At 43.5% G+C, this 19079-nt stretch overlaps 1 protein-coding gene across 2 annotated transcripts in view; it reads left to right on the top strand.

Annotated features, from left to right (window-relative positions):
- LOC147306608 (uncharacterized) overlaps positions 1–19079 on the top strand; it is a 125611-nt gene that overhangs the window by 49622 nt on the left and 56910 nt on the right. The window contains exon 2 of one of the 2 annotated variants that reach the window (XM_086274096.1): positions 3433–3465. Coding sequence is in view for 1 of the 2 variants with exons in the window: in XM_086274095.1 (XP_086130221.1) it covers positions 3336–3465 (130 nt within the window). In the remaining variant the exon portion in view is untranslated. Of the gene's footprint in view, positions 1–3335; positions 3466–19079 lie in introns of those variants that run through there. The other variant, XM_086274095.1, reaches the window with a different exon arrangement.

The following is a 19079-nucleotide window of genomic DNA, read 5'->3' as shown; positions in this document are numbered from 1 at the left end:
GGATGCTGGCCTTTGTCCCAGCCCGACACAAAGTTAGTTAGAGCTTAGTGATGATTTGTTCTTCAGGTTTTAAAATGAATGTGACTCGGGAGTCAGTTAAATATATTTAAGGATAAAATGAATCGATAGCAAAAGTCCCAAATCCCCAAAAGTTGATTCTGTTCATCTGGACGTTGTGTTTTCTTCAGTCTCAGCTGACTGCAGGTTTACCCAAACTTATAATCAGTACATTTGCATAATGACTGAAAGCAGCACCACAGAAGGAACAAAGGGCTGGGAGGTCAGTTCCTTAATCTTAATTATGCAAATTCTCATGACTATTGATCAACAACCACTGATCAATGGCCATGAGTAGCATTCACAGAGAGTTGGGGAATGGCTGCAAGCACAGCATGTAAGATGGCGAAAGATGTACCCTTAGGCCCCCTCCTCGATTCAGAGATGGTCTTTCCCTTTTCACGTAGAAGAAGAAGAAGTCCCTTTGGATGAGTGACGAAACGTTTCGTTACTGAAAACATCCAAATGAACAGAATCAACTTTTGGGGATTTACTTACCTGGATGATTGAGCACAAGACACAAAGTCCGATAATTTATCTTTTTATATTCTCACACCACCGACTTTTTGCAAAAAGGAAGTTTTACATGTCAGGACATAATGAAAGGAACGCGATGTAAAATTAGGTACATAAAGCCTCAGATAAACAAAAAGACATTATTAATTTACCCAAAGCTAAGCCACGATTGGGTAGAACCACCTTTGGCATTTTTACTGTGACTGGATTTAACACCAATCAATAGCAGGGATAGCTCAGTAGGTAGAGTGGTGGCCCCATGATCGGAAGGTCGGGGGTTCGACTCCACTGAACAGCTACCCTGAGGTACCCCTGAGCAAGGTACCGTCCCTACACACTGCTCCCCGGGCGCTGCACTGGCGGCTGCCCACTGCTTCACTGGGTGAATGGGTTAAATGCAGAGGAACTATTTCCCTATGGGGACTAACACGCACACTTTACACTTCATGTGCTTTTTCCATATTGAACGTAGTTGGAAGCTCATTCATCAAACGTATGGGTCTGCAGGCCGGCCGGCACCCTGTGGCGGGCGTCACGTGGCCCGTAGGATGTAAGCTGAGTGTCACGGCCATCGTCCACGTTTTAACCCAACGTAGCTCTGAGTCTTATTCTTGTACCTGAGAAGCAGAGCCATGATCATTTCTCTTGATGCTATGCTGGCAGCTACTTCACACATCTAATTGGAAAGCAAATAAGAATTACCCAAGAACAGTTCCATACTGTAAAAACTGCCTGACCTTGATCAATACGGGCCCCACACAGGGAAATTCAAGAGCATTTTAAATTTAAACAGGCAGGACAAACTAATAGAGCCAATTGCTTTGACTCTGTGGAATTACACTGTAGGGAGTGGGGAGTAAAAAAGGCTAATTAAACCAGTAAATTCTCTCTGGGCTTCTGCTGTCCGCCACTTCGCTGGGAGCCCTGCACTGACTGTGACTGGTTTAACCCCACAGACCCCAAACACTACTGACAGCGCAGGGACTTGTGCACGCTGGAGTTCTCTCTGCGTTTGGCTTTTTGAGCTACACTTATGCATAAACGAAGAGACATACTGGCTTTACAGGGAAGGTGTTGTGAAAGAGTAAATAAAATTTTAGCACAGCCAATTGCCGCCACGGTGCTCAGACAAGAAGCTATGGGCAGTTTTGTGACTGTGTTACAACCAGACTGACAGCAACAACAAACCTGTCAGGGCTCTGTGTGCGGGCAGGCAGAGATGAGGATCCAAATGCAGGACTCAAACACAGAATTGAAACTCAAAAAACCTCAGCTTTATTGCTGGCAGAAAAACAAACATGGAGTGAGGATGGACCACTGAGACCAAGGACACACAGGCATAATTCTGAGGGTACGACGCGACACTGAGCATGGGAAAACACAGGGCTTATATACACAGGGTAGTAACGGGGGAATCGGCAACAGGAGGGAGACACAGCTGGGAGAGATCAGGGCTAACGAGACGGGGGAGCTAAGCTGCACACACTAACATAAGACAAAGACTTTCACAATAAAACAGGAAACATGAATTACAAAACAAGCATGCAGACTTTACACTGAGAGACAGACAGAATGACACATGGAATCTGAACTAAACTAAACGTGAGATATAACTGAGAACAAATCCTTAAGCACGGATAAACAGAAACAAGAAATAATAATCATCATCATCACTACGAGAAGAAAACAATCCATGAAGCAGAAATAAACCAAAACATAATAAACTCAAAATACTGGGTCCAACGGACCCAGAACCGTGACAAAACCTTTAAAGAGAGCACTGCTCTGTGTAAGCCTCTTCACCTGTGAGACAGCTCATGTGGGAACAACGAGGCAGAAAGGCAGTCGCGCTTTAGTGCTTTGAGCATTTGGGGGCAATTTTAATTTGAGTGTGTATGTAAGGATTTGAACCAGCCTCACCGATTACTACAAAATAAGACGAGTCATGGAAGGTTGCTGATCGTCTAATTAAGCCCCTAATTAGTGGAGAGTAGATGACAAAGCACTTCAGCAAAATAAACTTTCAAAAACAAAAAGCATGCATGGCCAATTTTGGCCACTTTTAGAGAAAAGAGAGAGACACGCAGTGACACAGCACAGCTGTTTTGAATCCAGGGCCTGAGGACACAACATTTTCATCATCATTCTGCTTGTTAAGCCCACTGTCTGCCTCTGCAAAGCAACATATTTGCTAATCTGGGCCATTTAAAATAATCCCGCTGCACTCCTGGAAGCTGCCAACACTTTCCTGGCTCATAGGAAGGATTGATCGATAACTTTAACGCCCTTAAACTGAGTTTTGGGATTCACGCACTTGTAGTACTGTGTGTTTGGGTGATGATTAGTTTGCATGACCTGCATGTGTCATTTAGGTTTAGCCTGAAATGCATGGTGCATATTAACCCTTATACCCTCTTCTTTCAAATAATTATAGCAATGAATCGTCATGATTTCATGTTGTTTCAGGGTTTCATTTAATGCTGTGTATGTGTTTGCAGTTTTGTCACATGACACTGATGAATTATGATCCTCTTTCTTTTTTCTCCCCTTTTTATGTGGCCGCGTGTGGCTCACGGTTGTATTATGCATGGTTGCTGGGTTTCTATTGTATTGCACATGGGTACCGCCCTGCAAGGACATCAGCAGCTCGAAAAATGTTTGTGGCTCTCTGTTGTTTGCTCACTTTGAATGTTTCATTTTGTTTGTGACAGAGAGCAGAGGGATGCTCAACCTCCATTTTTTCCTAATGCCTGGTGATGCTAATGTTTGTCCCCACACACACATGCTCAAGCATATATGCTCGCATATGTGTTACCTCTGTTAATAATCTCCTGTTATCTCTCTTTGGTCCTTGTTTAGAATCACAGTGCACACTGTGTGGTGAACCAGAAGGTGAGTGGGCTTCGCCATTCCCCGAAATGCTCGTGTCATCGTCATCTCCCAGCTTGTTGTTTGCCATTAGGGGAGGGTGGGAAGCGGAGCGGGGGCGAGGCTTTGCTGCAGACACCCTGTTCTTCAGTCTTCATCTCAGCAAAGCAATGGTGTGGAGCAGCTTTTTAGGTTCCGTGTCAAAAATAATAAAAGACACAAAAATGCACTGCACAGAGTGAGAAAGCGCTCCCTGGTTTTTATTTATTTACTGTGCAGCATTTCGACAGCAGCGCTGCAAATTTCAAAGTATCACATGTGTAGGCTGGGGTGTGTACGCACAGTGTAACTCCAGAGGCAGCCATGTTTTTGCACATACTCTAATTGACAGCATGAAGGCTGAAGGGCACATGTTCGGAGCGATGACTAACCACGATTGTTTCTGCTTCACATCTCATCCAATGTTGCGCACATAGTTGAGCAAAGACATATTTGTGAGCTTGTGTGTGTGCAACATGCTCGTGGCGTATTTCAATGCCTGGAATCTGCTTAGTTCATGAGCCTGCTGTTAGATTAAGAGGTCTTTTCAAGCTCCTGCCACCTCCTCATTCTGCATCATTCCCATATGTCTCCTTCCACTCCCGTCCAAAACCATCGCCTCCTTTTTGCATGCTTTACTTCTGAGAGGTGACCCTCCGTCTCTGCACAGCTGTGCTCCATGTGTTTTGTTCTGGTGTCTTATCTGGTAGATTGCTGTAACTAACAGTCTCTCTAAACAAAAATGACTGGAAATTATGGGTGAATAGAAAGCGCTTAGAGTGCTTTGCATCTCGCAGTGAGAGGGGTAAACCTCGAAATGAGCATGCTCGCTGATGGGCTCGGTGACAGATATGATATTTCCCTCTGGACTTAACCTTGTCCAGGAATCAGCCATGTGCCTCTAAGCCCAATAAGCATTATTCTGTGTCTCAAAAATCAATGCTGCTCTCTCTGCTTTGCTTGATTGGATTAAGACGTAATCAAATCGAGCATGATAACTGTGTTCTTCTGACCTTCCCACTGAGACGAGCAAAGACGGGAGGGGAGGCCTGAGGGAAGGACAGGGAGTGTGTGTGTGTTTGTGTGTGTGAGTGTGTATTCATATCTTTGTGGGGACCAAAAATTGGAATTTTACTATACTTGTGGGGACCAAAATCCTGGTCCCCATAAGTTTGAAGGCATTTCTGTGACTCAAAATGTGGTTAGTGTCAGGGTTACAGTTGGGTTAGGGAAAGCATTATGTCAATTAGGTGTCCCCACAAGATATGAATACCCGACGTGTGTGTGTTTGTGTGTGTGTGTGTGTGTGTGTGTGTGTGTGTGTGTGTGTGTGTGTGTGTGTGTGTGCTTCATGTTGCACAGGATGGTGTCTGTTGAACCTCCGGAGGGGAAACCAGCCCTGGAGCATCCGTGTGGTTGGTTGAGAAACGGCTTTTAATGGTCACTTTGATTCCTGATCTTATTCTTTGATTACTTACATTATTATTATGGTTTTTCCCATTTTGGACCCATTTGAACTTATTTTTTTAGTTAAAGTTCTTTAATATGTAGATTTCATTTAGAACACATTAAGAGCTGTTCAGTAATGATGCATACACATCAGATGTAAGGAATGCAAAGTTTTGGATAAACAGTCGGAAAACCAGGATTATTCGCCCCTAACAGCCAACAGGAGGAGGAGGAGTTGAGCTGATAGCTGGAATCAAGCTGAACTCATGAGCCTTCTCCTTTTTTCCTGCATTTGTGATTGTCGGTGGCATCAGGAGAGAAACCACAGTGTGTTTGATGAAGCTGAAATATTTAAAGTCAAATGAAAACACAAATTCATTTCTGTTTACATTACCATGTGTGAACACACTTAAAGCAGCGTTTTTGGACGTACAGCACATATGAGTCCTATCAGTACAGAAACATTTGGGTGTTGAGCGGCTAATAGCATCAGCATGTCCATTAGCTCGTTGCTGTCGTACCTCTGCACGTGGCGGCCGCAGCGAGAGGCTTCATGTCTGCAGCCAGCCTGACATCTTGATAGGTGTGGCACAAATTTTCACTTGGACACAAATTCGTTTTTTGATTAGATTAGATTTTGGTGGCAAATATCAAGAAAAGAAACTTTAGAATTCATGTGCTTACAATAACAAAACTCCCACAGATGTCTAATGAAAAACGGATACTTAATATCCAAGAAGTGAAGGTCTGGACAGGAACTGATGTAAATCAGTCATCTGAGGTTTATAATCGCAGATTGTAAAAATCTGATTTCTGTTGTGTTTCAGTCCTGAGAGGAGGGAGTGTGAGCTGCAGTGTGACGTGGTGATTCTTGGTGAACAACTGCTTTCATATTTCTATAATTCCTAAATAAAAAAAATATATTTTGCTGCTTTAAATTCCTGAATGCACAGCAATGTCTGTCTTTGCCGTTTGTTGCCTGGCGCACTCGTCTTGTTTCATACCAGTCACCAGACTCTAAACCTACTTAAAACACGCAGCTCTTATCTCTGTGTTTGTGTGTTTGCTCTGAGAATTGTCAGAGAGGAATTTAGCGCATTTACAAGGCCAGGCGAGGCTTCGTCGCCTGCAGGTGATAATCCCACGAGAAGGGCAGAAAGCAGGCATGTGATGTGAGGAAGAGCGATACAGAGACATTGAAGTGCAAACATGCACATTTGCACATCTTGTCCTCTTGTGTTTGAGCTGAATGCTGAGCCAGGGTCTACAGATCCCACTGGAACCCTTAACTCCTTATCTCATAAATATGTAGCTCACACCAACACATAAAAATGATTGGACCCACTCTGAAACCGTACAGTAGCAGAGCATGTCAGATGTTTGTTATAAACTCTTAATTTCAGTTTGTTTATTGTACACTACATGAAAAAAGTAAGTAATTGGTCAGTAAAAATAATCCTGCAGCAGTTTTCTTCATCTCTCTGTTCCACACATTTCTTTTTATAGTCTGCGAAACAGGCACGAGAACAAGCGCAGCTGCTCAGTGAACATGCAGAAAAACTGATGCAGAATATTTCTTTGTTTAGGTCATTTTTAATGTGCAAACTCTCAAAGTATTGTTCCTCCAGTTTTTATCAAAGATGCACCAAATAGAGCTTTTTCTTTGGCTGCTGGGAAAATTAGAGGATGCCCACAAATTTCCAAGACGTGGCTCCAAGCACCCAAATAAGAGAGCTCTGTGGTGCAGCTCAGAGAAAACACGACGTTTACTAAGCTGTGTCTACAGCTGACGTAGAGCAAGAGGGAGGACATTTTCTCAAAGAATGAAGAGAAGCACTTACTGGTGTTAATGGAAATTCAATTAATCTCGCCAAGTGATAGTTTGTAGCTTGAACCTATTCGCTGGAACGTTGAAGACAATATAATTACACAGCAAGCAAGACACGAAGTAGGCAAAGTTCTTCATGTTTCTCGTGCACGGGAGAGAACCGGACAAACGCCGTTCCTTCGCTTGACCCCAGTTGCTCTCGTCCACTCCCCCGTAACACTGCTCTTTTATTGAGGTTACATGAATATGCATAGGTTCATTAACATATGACGTCTTTTTTTTTTTTGTGTCCCGTTTGGATCTTTAGCCATCAGAATTGTTGTCTTAAGGCCAAGAAAGATGCCAAGCGGATTTATTTTACCAAGTGGCTCATCATGGCCTTGCCATATTGGTCCATTTGATTGACCTTTATTATAATTATGAATTTATTTTATTTTCAGTTGCTACAAACGGGACAGACATGACTGGGGGATAGGACAGGGAGAAAGAATGAAAGAAAGAGAGGGAGAGAAAGAAAACCAAAGGGGAGAAGAGACGGTGAGAAGGGGGGGAAGAAAGAAAAAAACAAAAAACAAAAAAAAAACACCTGGGTCACCTGTATGGAGAAAAAACACAGAAGAGAAAGCAAACAACAAAGAGCAACATAATAAAAAAAACGGCACCATCACAATAAACTAGCTAGCAGTAGATATCAGTAGATACTAAATAATAAACGATATTGTGCAGCACGCAAGATAGACAGCGCACAATGTGCTTTGAGGCAGCAGCCAAGAAAGCTGTAGTCCGCGTCTGTGAATACCCGTGTGTACACCTGTGTGCATACCTGTGTGGATCAGCATGCTTGTATTCCAAAGGTTTCTCCATGTAATGATCTGCTAGGGAGTGTGGGGAGCCACAGCCCCGTCCTCCAGGGTATGAAGCAGGTATGGAGGAGATCAAAACTCCAGACATCCAGAGGCCCCCAGAACACAAGAGACCAAGGAAGACCAACAGAGGGGCAGCTGCGCCACTGTTCCAGTAAGAGCTGAGGAGAGTCCCAGATGAGGGCTCACTCAGCAGCCGCGGAGCAGAAGCCAGGGGGAGTTGCAGTGACGCGCCCGTGAGCTCCGCCGGCAGCCCGCTGTGCCTGAGTGACCGAGCCCCAGGCCGAGAGGCCGGGGGCACCCCACCTCTGAAGTGGCCCGAGCGAGCCCCAGGCTCCAGGCCCCGATAAGCGGCCGCCAAGGAGTGAGCCGGTGTGTACCCGGACGCCCACCCCCAGACACAAAGAACCACCAACGCACCGACACCTGAGGGAGTCCGCCACTGGCAGGGGAAGTGGTGGTGGGTGGAGATAGGCCTCCAAACCTTGGAGGGCCTGAGATGTCCCCAGAGAGGTGGCGCCTGACACCCAACCTGACATATAGACACAGACATACAGGCACACACAGACACAAACATCCATTCCCACCCTCATGCTCTCATATGCACTTACTCCACACTCAACCAACGTGGAGACAGACATAAAGAGACGCTGTACACACGTTTCATGTTTCTCGTGCATGGGAGAGAACCAGACAAACAACGTTCCTTCGCTTGACCCCAGTTGCTCTCGTCCGCTCCCCCGTAACACTGCTCTTTTATTGAGGTTACATGAATATGCATAGGTTCATTAACATATGACGTCTACATACAAACAAAAAGTACCTTGCCTGTGTGTTTGTGTGTGTGTGTGTGTGTGTGTGTGTGTGTGTGTGTGTGTGGGGTCAGAGTGTGACCCCATAAATGACTTCCCTAAACCTGCTGGTCTGGAAGTCCAACAGTTCATCTAAACAAAAGGCACTTAGCCTAAAACAGATATAGCCACGTTTATCCTACCATAAAACAATAAGACAAGGTACGACCTCTTCCCATGCTCCCAGAGTGGAATGCACACAAAGTTTGCAGACTATTAAGGATCGAACCTCTACCAATCTAAAATTAATTATAAAACTCTAAGCATATATAAGTAGATATTTCTAAGCATAAATGACAATCAACAATACAAAACCTAACATTCCCCCCTTTTTGACCTTTATGCTAGAAAAGTTCCCAGTTATGAATACCTCATGTCTGACAGTGTCAATGCAAACATTTTTATACACAGCACATGTCAAATCACCCTAAATTACTGTAAAAGCACACAGTTTAACAAATGTATCAGCAGTTATCCCATTCCTCATTGATCTCATCCAATGGCAAACTGCATCCTACGAGCAAACAAATGAATTGTTAATTTAATAGTTAAAATAAGAAAGTAACATTTTCAAAAACATTCCAGCTTGGTGATGCTTCCTCCGGGTGTGCAAATCACATGTCTCTCTGCAGAGTGGTTTAAGTTCTGCAGGGCGTCATAAATGTCTCTTCCAGTTGTTTCCATCATTGTCCATAGGACCAGAGTCCAAATGTATGTAGAATAAACATTCAAACATACCAGTTGGTTTTGTTGTTTGTCAACACGGGTCTCAGCTATCTCCAAAGTTGCAGACCTCTTCAGCACTCTAGTTTTATGGCCTCTACCAACCCCCATTACCTCACTTCAGGCCTTCGTCCTGTGAGGGGGGTACTTATGACTCCTCCATTGTCCACGCTCTGCAGAAAAACCCCTCTGTGGAAAGGGTGCTGGGTCCAGTTATCTTACTGCTGTTATGATCCCAGCAGCCTTCAGAGTGTCATCATATGCACAGTACAGTGGCACAGCATTAGGTGATGTTCATATGAAACTGCTGTCATCACCACCATAGCTTCTGGTTCCTGTGCTTTCCACAGAATCATAATGCCATCCTTAGACTCCCTCTGCGTTGTCGATGGAGCTTGGCACGCTCCCCTCATCCTTCAGGTGCCCGTCTGTTGTCCACAATCTCCTCTGTTGGCCTCTGGAAATCCCCCTTGGCACAGCTCTCATTCCAACGCAGCTTCATGGTCCTTGCTGTGGCTCCAAAGTCTGATCTCATGATGGGCTCCAACCAGCTCAACCTTTGACCTCAACCACTGCCTGGGCTGTCAGCTATGCCTGGAATGGTTCTCGCTTCTCACTGGGCCTCTTAAGATTTCTCAGGAGATCCCTTTCAGCAATACTCTGACTGCTGCACCTGTATTCCCTTGCTAGGAGGAAAAACTTCTATTTGGAGAGCATGTCAACAATCATCAAACCACATTCTTTAGTTCAGTGAACTTCACTTATAGGCCATCAAAGGCTCATCTGAACATGGATGCACCACTTGCATAGGTTTAATACCTGTAAATGAACTGTTAATCACACAAATCACTGCAACAATCATAAAAAACATTGTTTCATGTTAATCCTGGACCCCTCCTCTTGACGCATGGACACTCCCATGAGTCAACTCATCAACCCTGGATTCCTGTCTTAAAGAAAAAGGTTAGCTAAATCCTGTCCCAGGCAACATCAGGGTGTCTCCTCCAGAGTAGCTCCGTAAACCTGCAATAAAAGATGTTAGCGTGTTTTGCATATCAAGTTTGCTTAACACCTGGCTCTGCCAGGAGCCTGCATACACACCATCATGGCCTGGAAAGCAAAATCTGGAAGTGAAATCAAACTTCACACTTGTAAACAATTGTATCAGAAGAGTAATAAAGCATTCAGCATCAGCAAGACAAATATCATGTGCAGGTTTTCTCAAATCAGTAAACTACACAGCAAAATCTCCAGTGTTAAATTAACACTAGAGAGTGTCTATATGGGTCCACACCTCTGAGTGTTAAATACAACACTGTTGAGTGTTAAATTAACACTTTTGACAGTGTTATATGTTTAAAAGTAACCTAGTCAGTTTTGAAGATTAACAATGGCTAACACTGAGCAGTGCTGATTTTCTAACACTGGAAAATAACTCAAAGTGTTAGAAATATTCCAGTGTTAGAAAATCAGCACTGCTCAGTGTTAGCCATTGTTAACCTTCAAAACTGACTAGGTTACTTTTAAACATATAACACTGTCAAAAGTGTTAATTTAACACTCAACAGTGTTGTATTTAACACTCAGAGGTGTGGACCCATATAGACACTCTCTAGTGTTAATTTAACACTGGAGATTTTGCTGTGTACAATTACAGTGGGGCAAAAAAGTATTTAGTCAGCCACCGATTGTGCAAGTTCCCCCACCTAAAATGATGACAGAGGTCAGTAATTTGCACCAGAGGTACACTTCAACTGTGAGAGACAGAATGTGAAAAAAAAATCCATGAATCCACATGGTAGGATTTGTAAAGAATTTATTCGTAAATCAGGGTGGAAAATAAGTATTTGGTCAATAACAAAAATACAACTCAATACTTTGTAACATAACCTTTGTTGGCAATAACAGAGGTCAAATGTTTACTATAGGTCTTTACCAGGTTTGCACACACAGTAGCTGGTATTTTGGCCCATTCCTCCATGCAGATCTTCTCGAGAGCAGTGATGTTTTGGGGCTGTCGCCGAGCAACACGGACTTTCAACTCCCGCCACAGATTTTCTATGGGGTTGAGGTCTGGAGACTGGCTAGGCCACTCCAGGACTTTCAAATGCTTCTTACAGAGCCACTCCTTTGTTGCCCGGGCGGTGTGTTTTGGATCATTGTCATGTTGGAAGACTCAGCCTCGTTTCATCTTCAAAGTTCTCACTGATGGAAGGAGGTTTTGGCTCAAAATCTCACGATACATGACCCCATTCATTCTGTCCTTAACACGGATCAGTCGTCCTGTCCCCTTGGCAGAAAAACAGCCCCATAGCATGATGTTTCCACCCCCATGCTTCACAGTAGGTATGGTGTTCTTGGGATGCAACTCAGTATTCTTCTTCCTCCAAACACGACGAGTTGAGTTTATACCAAAAAGTTCTACTTTGGTTTCATCTGACCACATGACATTCTCCCAATCCTCTGCTGTATCATCCATATGCTCTCTGGCAAACTTCAGACGGGCCTGGACATGCACTGGCTTCAGCAGCGGAACACGTCTGGCACTGCGGGATTTGATTCCCTGCCGTTGTAGTGTGTTACTGATGGTGACCTTTGTTACTTTGGTCCCAGCTCTCTGCAGGTCATTCACCAGGTCCCCCCGTGTGGTTCTGGGATCTTTGCTCACCGTTCTCATGATCATTTTGACCCCACGGGATGAGATCTTGCGTGGAGCCCCAGATCGAGGGAGATTATCAGTGGTCTTGTATGTCTTCCATTTTCTGATGATTGCTCCCACAGTTGATTTTTTCACACCAAGCTGCTTGCCTATTGTAGATTCACTCTTCCCAGTCTGGTGCAGGTCTACAATACTTTCCCTGGTGTCCTTCGAAAGCTCTTTGGTCTTGGCCATGGCGGAGTTTGGAGTCTGACTGTTTGAGGCTGTGGACAGGTGTCTTTTATACAGATGATGAGTTCAAACAGGTGCCATTCATACAGGTAACGAGTGGGGGACAGAAAAGCTTCTTACAGAAGACGTTACAGGTCTGTGAGAGCCAGAGATTTTCCTTGTTTGAGGTGACCAAATACTTATTTTCCACCCTAATTTACGAATAAATTATTTACAAATCCTACCATGTGAATTCATGGATTTTTTTTTCACATTCTGTCTCTCACAGTTGAAGTGTACCTCTGGTGCAAATTACTGACCTCTGTCATCATTTTAAGTGGGGGAACTTGCACAATCGGTGGCTGACTAAATACTTTTTTGCCCCACTGTATTTCCATAATTCGCCTCAGACATGGATCATCCCATGTACTCAGTCCACATTAATGTAATCGGTGACTTCTCTTAAGCAAAGTCACTCAACTCATCAATCACTATGGGCTCAAAAGTGGTGAGCTAATGAGCCCATATTCAACTATTCCATAAACACTGCATCTCTTATTTGTTTTCTCATGTCACTTGTCCGCTTCTGCTGAATCTTCTACATGCACTCTTAGAAAAACAAACATTAGCAACACACATTGACCGTGGTCAGACGGTGGTCAGACGCAGGCCGACAGGTTCCAGAGGTGCCATAAAAACACCATAAAGTTAGCCATCCATAGCTGTGGAAAGAAGTGACACTAATTTCTCACATGTTATTCACATTGTCAAAGTAACCTTCACATTTTCCCAACAACACAGTGTAACAGCATCACCAACTCATAACCTGTAAACACAGTTTTCTTCACACATAAACCCAAAAATCCTGTAGTAAAAAAAAAACATTAACTAGTCCTCTTATAAATCACATGATCAAACCACATTAAGAACTGTAATGCTGTAGAAAAGAAAATGCAAATGTTAGCGCTGCGCAGATGTATACACACTTTCTCACAGTTTCCTCTGTGAGCAACACAAGGTAGTGAATAAATGGTAAATGGCCTGTATTTATATAGCGCTTTACTAGTCCCTAAGGACCCCAAAGCACTTTACATATCCAGTCATCCACCCATTCACACACACATTCACACACTGGTGATGGCAAGCTACATTGTAGCCACAGCCACCCTGGGGCGCACTGACAGAGGCGAGGCTGCCGGACACTGGCGCCACCGGGCCCTCTGACCACCACCAGTAAGCAACGGGTGAAGTGTCTTGCCCAAGGACACAACGACCGAGACTGTCCAAGCCGGGGCTCGAACCGGCAACCTTCCGATTACAAGGCGAACTGCCAACTCTCGAGCCATTAATAGCACCCCCTGGTAGATGCACAGACACAGAAAGTGGCACTTAAAAGGTTAAATCGTCATGCAACCTCGAATGTTGCCGTCATCTTTCTGCGGCTGTCAAAGGAAACACACATAGATTCATCTGCACCTTTGTCAGGTGGGGGTTAACTTCGCACAGTCGTGTTACATCAGTAAAGTCTTGTCAGCTTTTGTCAGCTTTTACCAGTCAGTTTTTTTTCTCTTTCACTCATTCATTCATACATTCATTGTTTCTTTGCTGATAGTGGAACCTATCGTCACATTTAGTTTCCACTCTCAGCAAAATGACGTCATGTCAAAAAGAAAAAGAAGAACTTTAGATCGGATTACCTCACTGAATCCTTTTGGACAGGAACTTACTTTCTAATTGTCTCAGATAGGTGGCTTTCTCCTGAGCCCATTTTAATGTGGAGAAGCTCACTTGTAACAGTTTTCTCGACGACGTGTCGTACAGCGCTTTCTGTTCTAATCGTGCAGATCTGCTCAAACGACAGAGATTATCGAACAAAACTTTCAGTGCACTGTGAAAGTATCAAAATAAAAAGGCCTTGTTAGGTCATGACACAAGCTCCTCATCTCAGGATGGTAAATCATACCATTAGCATGGTTTATCATACCATCATACTAATTGGCAGGCTCAACTTCACAACAAAAGAAAAATCATCAGCTAGATTAACTCCAAACCAACCATCAGCTGCACAACACACAACATAAGCCTAATGTCTTATTAGCTATGAGTTTAATCCCCAGGTCTGTGCTCTTCACTCATTTAGGCCACACACCCATTTTATTCAGTTTTCCTTTTTCCCTTCATCATAAAACATGTGACATGTTGTCATGCACTTCACAAAAGAAGTTTGTTCTGACGTATTCAGAGTTGTGTATCTAGGTACAGGATTCACTCGCACATCAAAACAGGAAACTCAGTGTTTTAGAGTCTCCACTCTAACAAACTCCATTCACTTGTGCTAGAATTCAGTCACCTTTCATTAATCTAAGAACGATCAACTAATTTGCATATCAGCTATTAACCCACTAGGATGACAGGACAACAGAAATGCATGTTCAAAATGTTATCACAAAAATAGAATTTCCCTCATACAGTAAATTACTCACATGCTTAAGATGTTGTCTAATCTTCATGAGCTCTCTTGTGTTTTGAAGTGTTAGTATGGTTAATGCATGTTCTGCTTGTGTGTGTGATTTTGTATATGTTTCTTTTGCATATATCCAGACTCCTTCTCAGTTTTCCAACTTAAGCAGTCAGTTTTCTTTTCCCCAGGTTTGCTAACCCAAATTTTGATTTCCCACATTAAATATGTTGTCCTCTCACTCTGTTGTCCTCTCACTCTGTGTCCTCTCCCACTTCAACAGTCCAATAGCCGGCAGTTCTCTTTCAGCTTTGTCCCGTGTTCCACTGTCTCTTCTTGCCATTTTACTCCAAAGGTGGCAAATGTCAAACTCCTACAGTCTCCTCAGTTCTCCTCAAACGTTCTTGTCACATGCACAGTGAAGTTGCTTGTTGGAAACACAGTGCCATTCATCCAATCAGGCAGGATGATGGGTTTGCTCTTCTTCTCTGATGCTGTTTGTCCACACTGCTGCTGCTTGCTGGGTCTCTTTGCTCAGGACTTTGCTGCTGTCTCTTCATCTGCCATGCTATTGCTCTTTGGAGCTGCATTCCTTGTCTTCAGGGAGGAGTGAGAGCTCGCTTGTGAGTTTGAGAGACACACGGTGCTGTAAATAAGTCAGCCAGAAACTTGGCCTGAATGTTTCCAATGATGTTAACCTATAACTTTCTTCCGACCGCTGCATGTGGAAAATTGATTCAGGTCTGCTTTTCACCTGAAAGTGACAAACTAAAACATTTTCATTATTATCCTCACTGCTTAATCAACACACATCTCTCTCTCTCTGTTTTTGTGAACAGTCCTTTCTTAAAAGCAGAAAATGAGATTGTAGTTGTTCTTGGCTGATCAACACAAACCCTTTTTCCTATAATTATTTTTCATCTACAATGTAAATTTTGTCTCTTTTTCCTCTTTTTTTTTCTTTACAATAGCTGGTGACCTGCAGAATCACCGCTCTCACAATCAGAGGCAATTACTTTTACACAGCGCACAAAAACACTGTGACGTGAGACACATTCACACTCACTTTTTTCATGTGCATAAATAAATCATATGGCTGATGATATGTGCCATGGTGATCCATGAGTATGATCACAAGTTTATTTTTTTTCAACCCAACAAAACAAATAACAAAAACATAATGCTGATGCTATGAACACTCTACACACATGAGTCAAGATGCAGGAAAACTGCTCACGGAAACGCTGCACACTCCAGTTATCACAGTTATCATTGTTCTGTTTCCCTCTCTTTGAGGAGTTCTCAGCCAGCTCTCGATCTGATAATGTGTAGCTTGCTCATCAGCTCAGAAGAGACCGCAACGCAACCTCACACAGTGGTTGCGTGCTTTGCCCACAGTGGCAAAGACTTGCACTTTCATATTCAATTCAGCTTCTCCATCATGTAGTTTTAGATGTTTCATACAGGGTTCAGCATATTAGTTGTTTTCACAGGTGTGCTCTATATCTCAACAATGGCTCATATTAAGACGACAGTCTTTCAAACAGGTCAAGTGCCTCTATGCACATCATTAGTTAAAATATTTACCTATTTTACTTCATCTCATATGTCATTGTACTGAATTTGAGCAACCCTAAGCTTAATGCAGATTACTTTTAACAACTATCCACCTCAATTAAATCTATGGTCTGGAGCACAGGCTGTTGTCGAACAGGGCAAGCTAAAGAATAAACATTTTGTGTCAGTAAGGGGTGGGGGAAAGCCATTCACCAGAGCATATCTTAAGTGCTGCTGATGTGAGCTGGCCTTCTCCAAACGCTCTTCGAGGCTGGTGTGTTTTCTGAAAACTTCTAACATTTGAATCTCTTCCATTTATAAGCCTGCGATTAACTGCACGGCTCAGGTCTGCGTGAAACCCGCGCGACCGTGCTCGCGTGAACCCACACAGCTAAGGAGCCGTCGCTCTCTTTTATTTAAATACTTTGCGCTGCCAGGAGCAAAGTCCAGCATAAACGTCTGTCACCCTCTGACTCACTCTTGGTTGCTTAGGAACCCATGATAACAATAACAGCTGGCGTCACAGACCACGTGTTCTACTCCACACTCACTCACACAAACACCACTCACACAACAACAACAACAACACAAAATAGGCCTATTGTCCAGCACAATCTGGACCCCGCGGAACTTCTCAATTCCCCACAAAGCATCGGACCCCACAAAGCGGTCTACATTTCGCCCCACTAAGACAGCGAACCAAAAAAGTTCGAACTGCGCAACTCTGCGACTTAATGCTTCTGTACATAAAAACCCCACTGAGCGGCTTTGTACATCGCCCCACTAAGACGGCGAATTTTATCCCCACTAAGCGGCCATGGACAACGTCCCACTGAGCGGCGAAGACGTACAGTTATAGAGTTGGACTCTAAACTTACTCGGTGTTGCTTAGCGTGTAGTATAGCCTCGGATCCTGCCGATCGTCATTCATCAAGGAGAGAAAACAGACAGCTAATCCACCGGCCCGATGACGAATTCTCACGTCTCGGGACTTTACTACAAGAACTTCCTGGCTGACTCAGTCTTTCAGCGTGTCTCTTCTCCCCTCGGTGAATGTCGATTCCAGGGCTCCGGCTCTCGAAGGACCAATTAATGATAGGTTTGTAGCTTGAACCTATTCGCTGGAACGTTGACGACAATATAATTACACAGCAAGCAAGACACGAAGTAGGCAAAGTTCTTCATGTTTCTCGTGCACGGGAGAGAACCGGACAAACAACGTTCCTTCGCTTGACCCCAGTTGCTCTCGTCCGCTCCCCCGTAACACTGCTCTTTTATTGAGGTTACATGAATATGCATAGGTTCATTAACATATGACGTCTACATACAAACAAAAAGTACCTTGCCTGTGTGTTTCTGTGTGTGTGTGTGTGTGTGGGGTCAGAGTTTGACCCCATAAATGACTTCCCTAAACCTGCTGGTCTGGAAGTCCAACAGTTCATCTAAACAAAAGGCACTTAGCCTAAAACAGATATAGCCACGTTTATCCTACCATAAAACAATAAGACAAGGTACGACCTCTTCCCATGCTCCCAGAGTGGAATGCACACAAAGTTTGCAGACTATTAAGGATCGAACCTCTACCAATCTAAAACTAATTATAAAACTCTAAGCATATATAAGTAGATATTTCTAAGCATAAATGACAATCAACAATACAAAACCTAACACCAAGGTCTAACACAGAGTCTCATATTGAGCGCAGGGACAAAGGAAGCACAGACACAGCTGTTTTCAAGTCAAAATTAGAACCCCGTCCTTCAGCTGATGCATTGGTGATGCGTGGCAGTTTGCTCACTGACAGCAAATGTGAAAGGGAGCATTTCATCATTAACCGGACCTTCACACAGACCCTGAACTTCACAGTGAGGGAGACAATGAAAGAAAATGGTTGAGACAGGAGGAGGACAGGGGGAGGTGAAGGGTAAGCCACGCATCTGTTAGAGAAAGAGATGAAAAGCAGAAGGGAGACTGGGCTGGCTCGCCTCTGGGATTTTTTGTTTATAAATTGTTATTTTCTTTACATGTTTTGATGTGAAGCCTAATTGTGTCTTTGATTATGTTTTTACAGGGTAGCAATTCTAGTAATTAGGTTGTTGAGCACATGGTGGGCATGGAAACACAGGACCCTGACACTGAACAGCCCACAGTCCCACATGAGCTGCCTCAAGTTGGATTGCACATTTATGATCTCATTATTTTAAATAAATAAGAAACCATTAAACCGTTTTATTAGTGTATAAATTTAAAAAGAGACAAAGAGGGAAATTTGCAAACTGATACTGCACAATCCGAGGTTCGGTTTGGTGGATAAATCATGTATTATTCATTCTGGGTAGCCAGTTTTTTACATGCTACATTAGTCAATGCAATAAGCATTATCAGGCTCTCGGGTCTTATTCTTAACTGCATCGTATCAACGCTACGAATGTCTTTTAGTGTAATTTTGTGTTGGACAATTTCAGCCATGAGCCTGCAGGAGAGCAAAGCCACATTCTACGTTATCAGTAACATTATTGTGCTCTGATAGGCTCCTGTACTCCTTCTGTGCCCACAAACTCTGTCCTGTATTGAAGCGGGCAGCGTATGTGCCTTTTAATGTTCACAAAGCCACTTACATTGTATGTTAGCCAGATAAATAGGACGTGCGGTGTGCCAGACCACTGGCCAAGGTCAGTGTCCAATACAGAAGGAGCTTGTTGGTAGGTGTGAGGGGAGTACTGATGCTGCACATCATACAACACGGAGCCTCAGCAGCCTCATAAGGAGCACCTTCTGCTCCTGGACTTTCTCCTTTATCTAAAATTAGTCTTTGCACAAAATTGTAATCACTGAATTAATTAATTTAAGGTTTACTAGCAATGTTCTCCAGATGTCTGTGCTGACAACCATGTCAGTAGTGTACGTTGTTCAGCAAACACATTCCTTAGACTTAATCTCCTCACTACTGCACGGAAAACTCTGTACAGAACAGCTGTTAACTTTACCAAGTTAACATTAA

This window comes from Aulonocara sp. 'chitande type north' Nkhata Bay, linkage group LG19 (genome assembly GCF_057382095.1).
Source record: "Aulonocara sp. 'chitande type north' Nkhata Bay isolate Kocher_YH1m ecotype deep benthic linkage group LG19, A_spYH_male_GT1.1, whole genome shotgun sequence".
Taxonomy (NCBI): domain Eukaryota; kingdom Metazoa; phylum Chordata; class Actinopteri; order Cichliformes; family Cichlidae; genus Aulonocara; species Aulonocara sp. 'chitande type north' Nkhata Bay.
The sequence above is the reverse complement of the archived record's forward strand: the minus strand, read 5'-3'. Positions and strand labels throughout refer to the sequence as shown.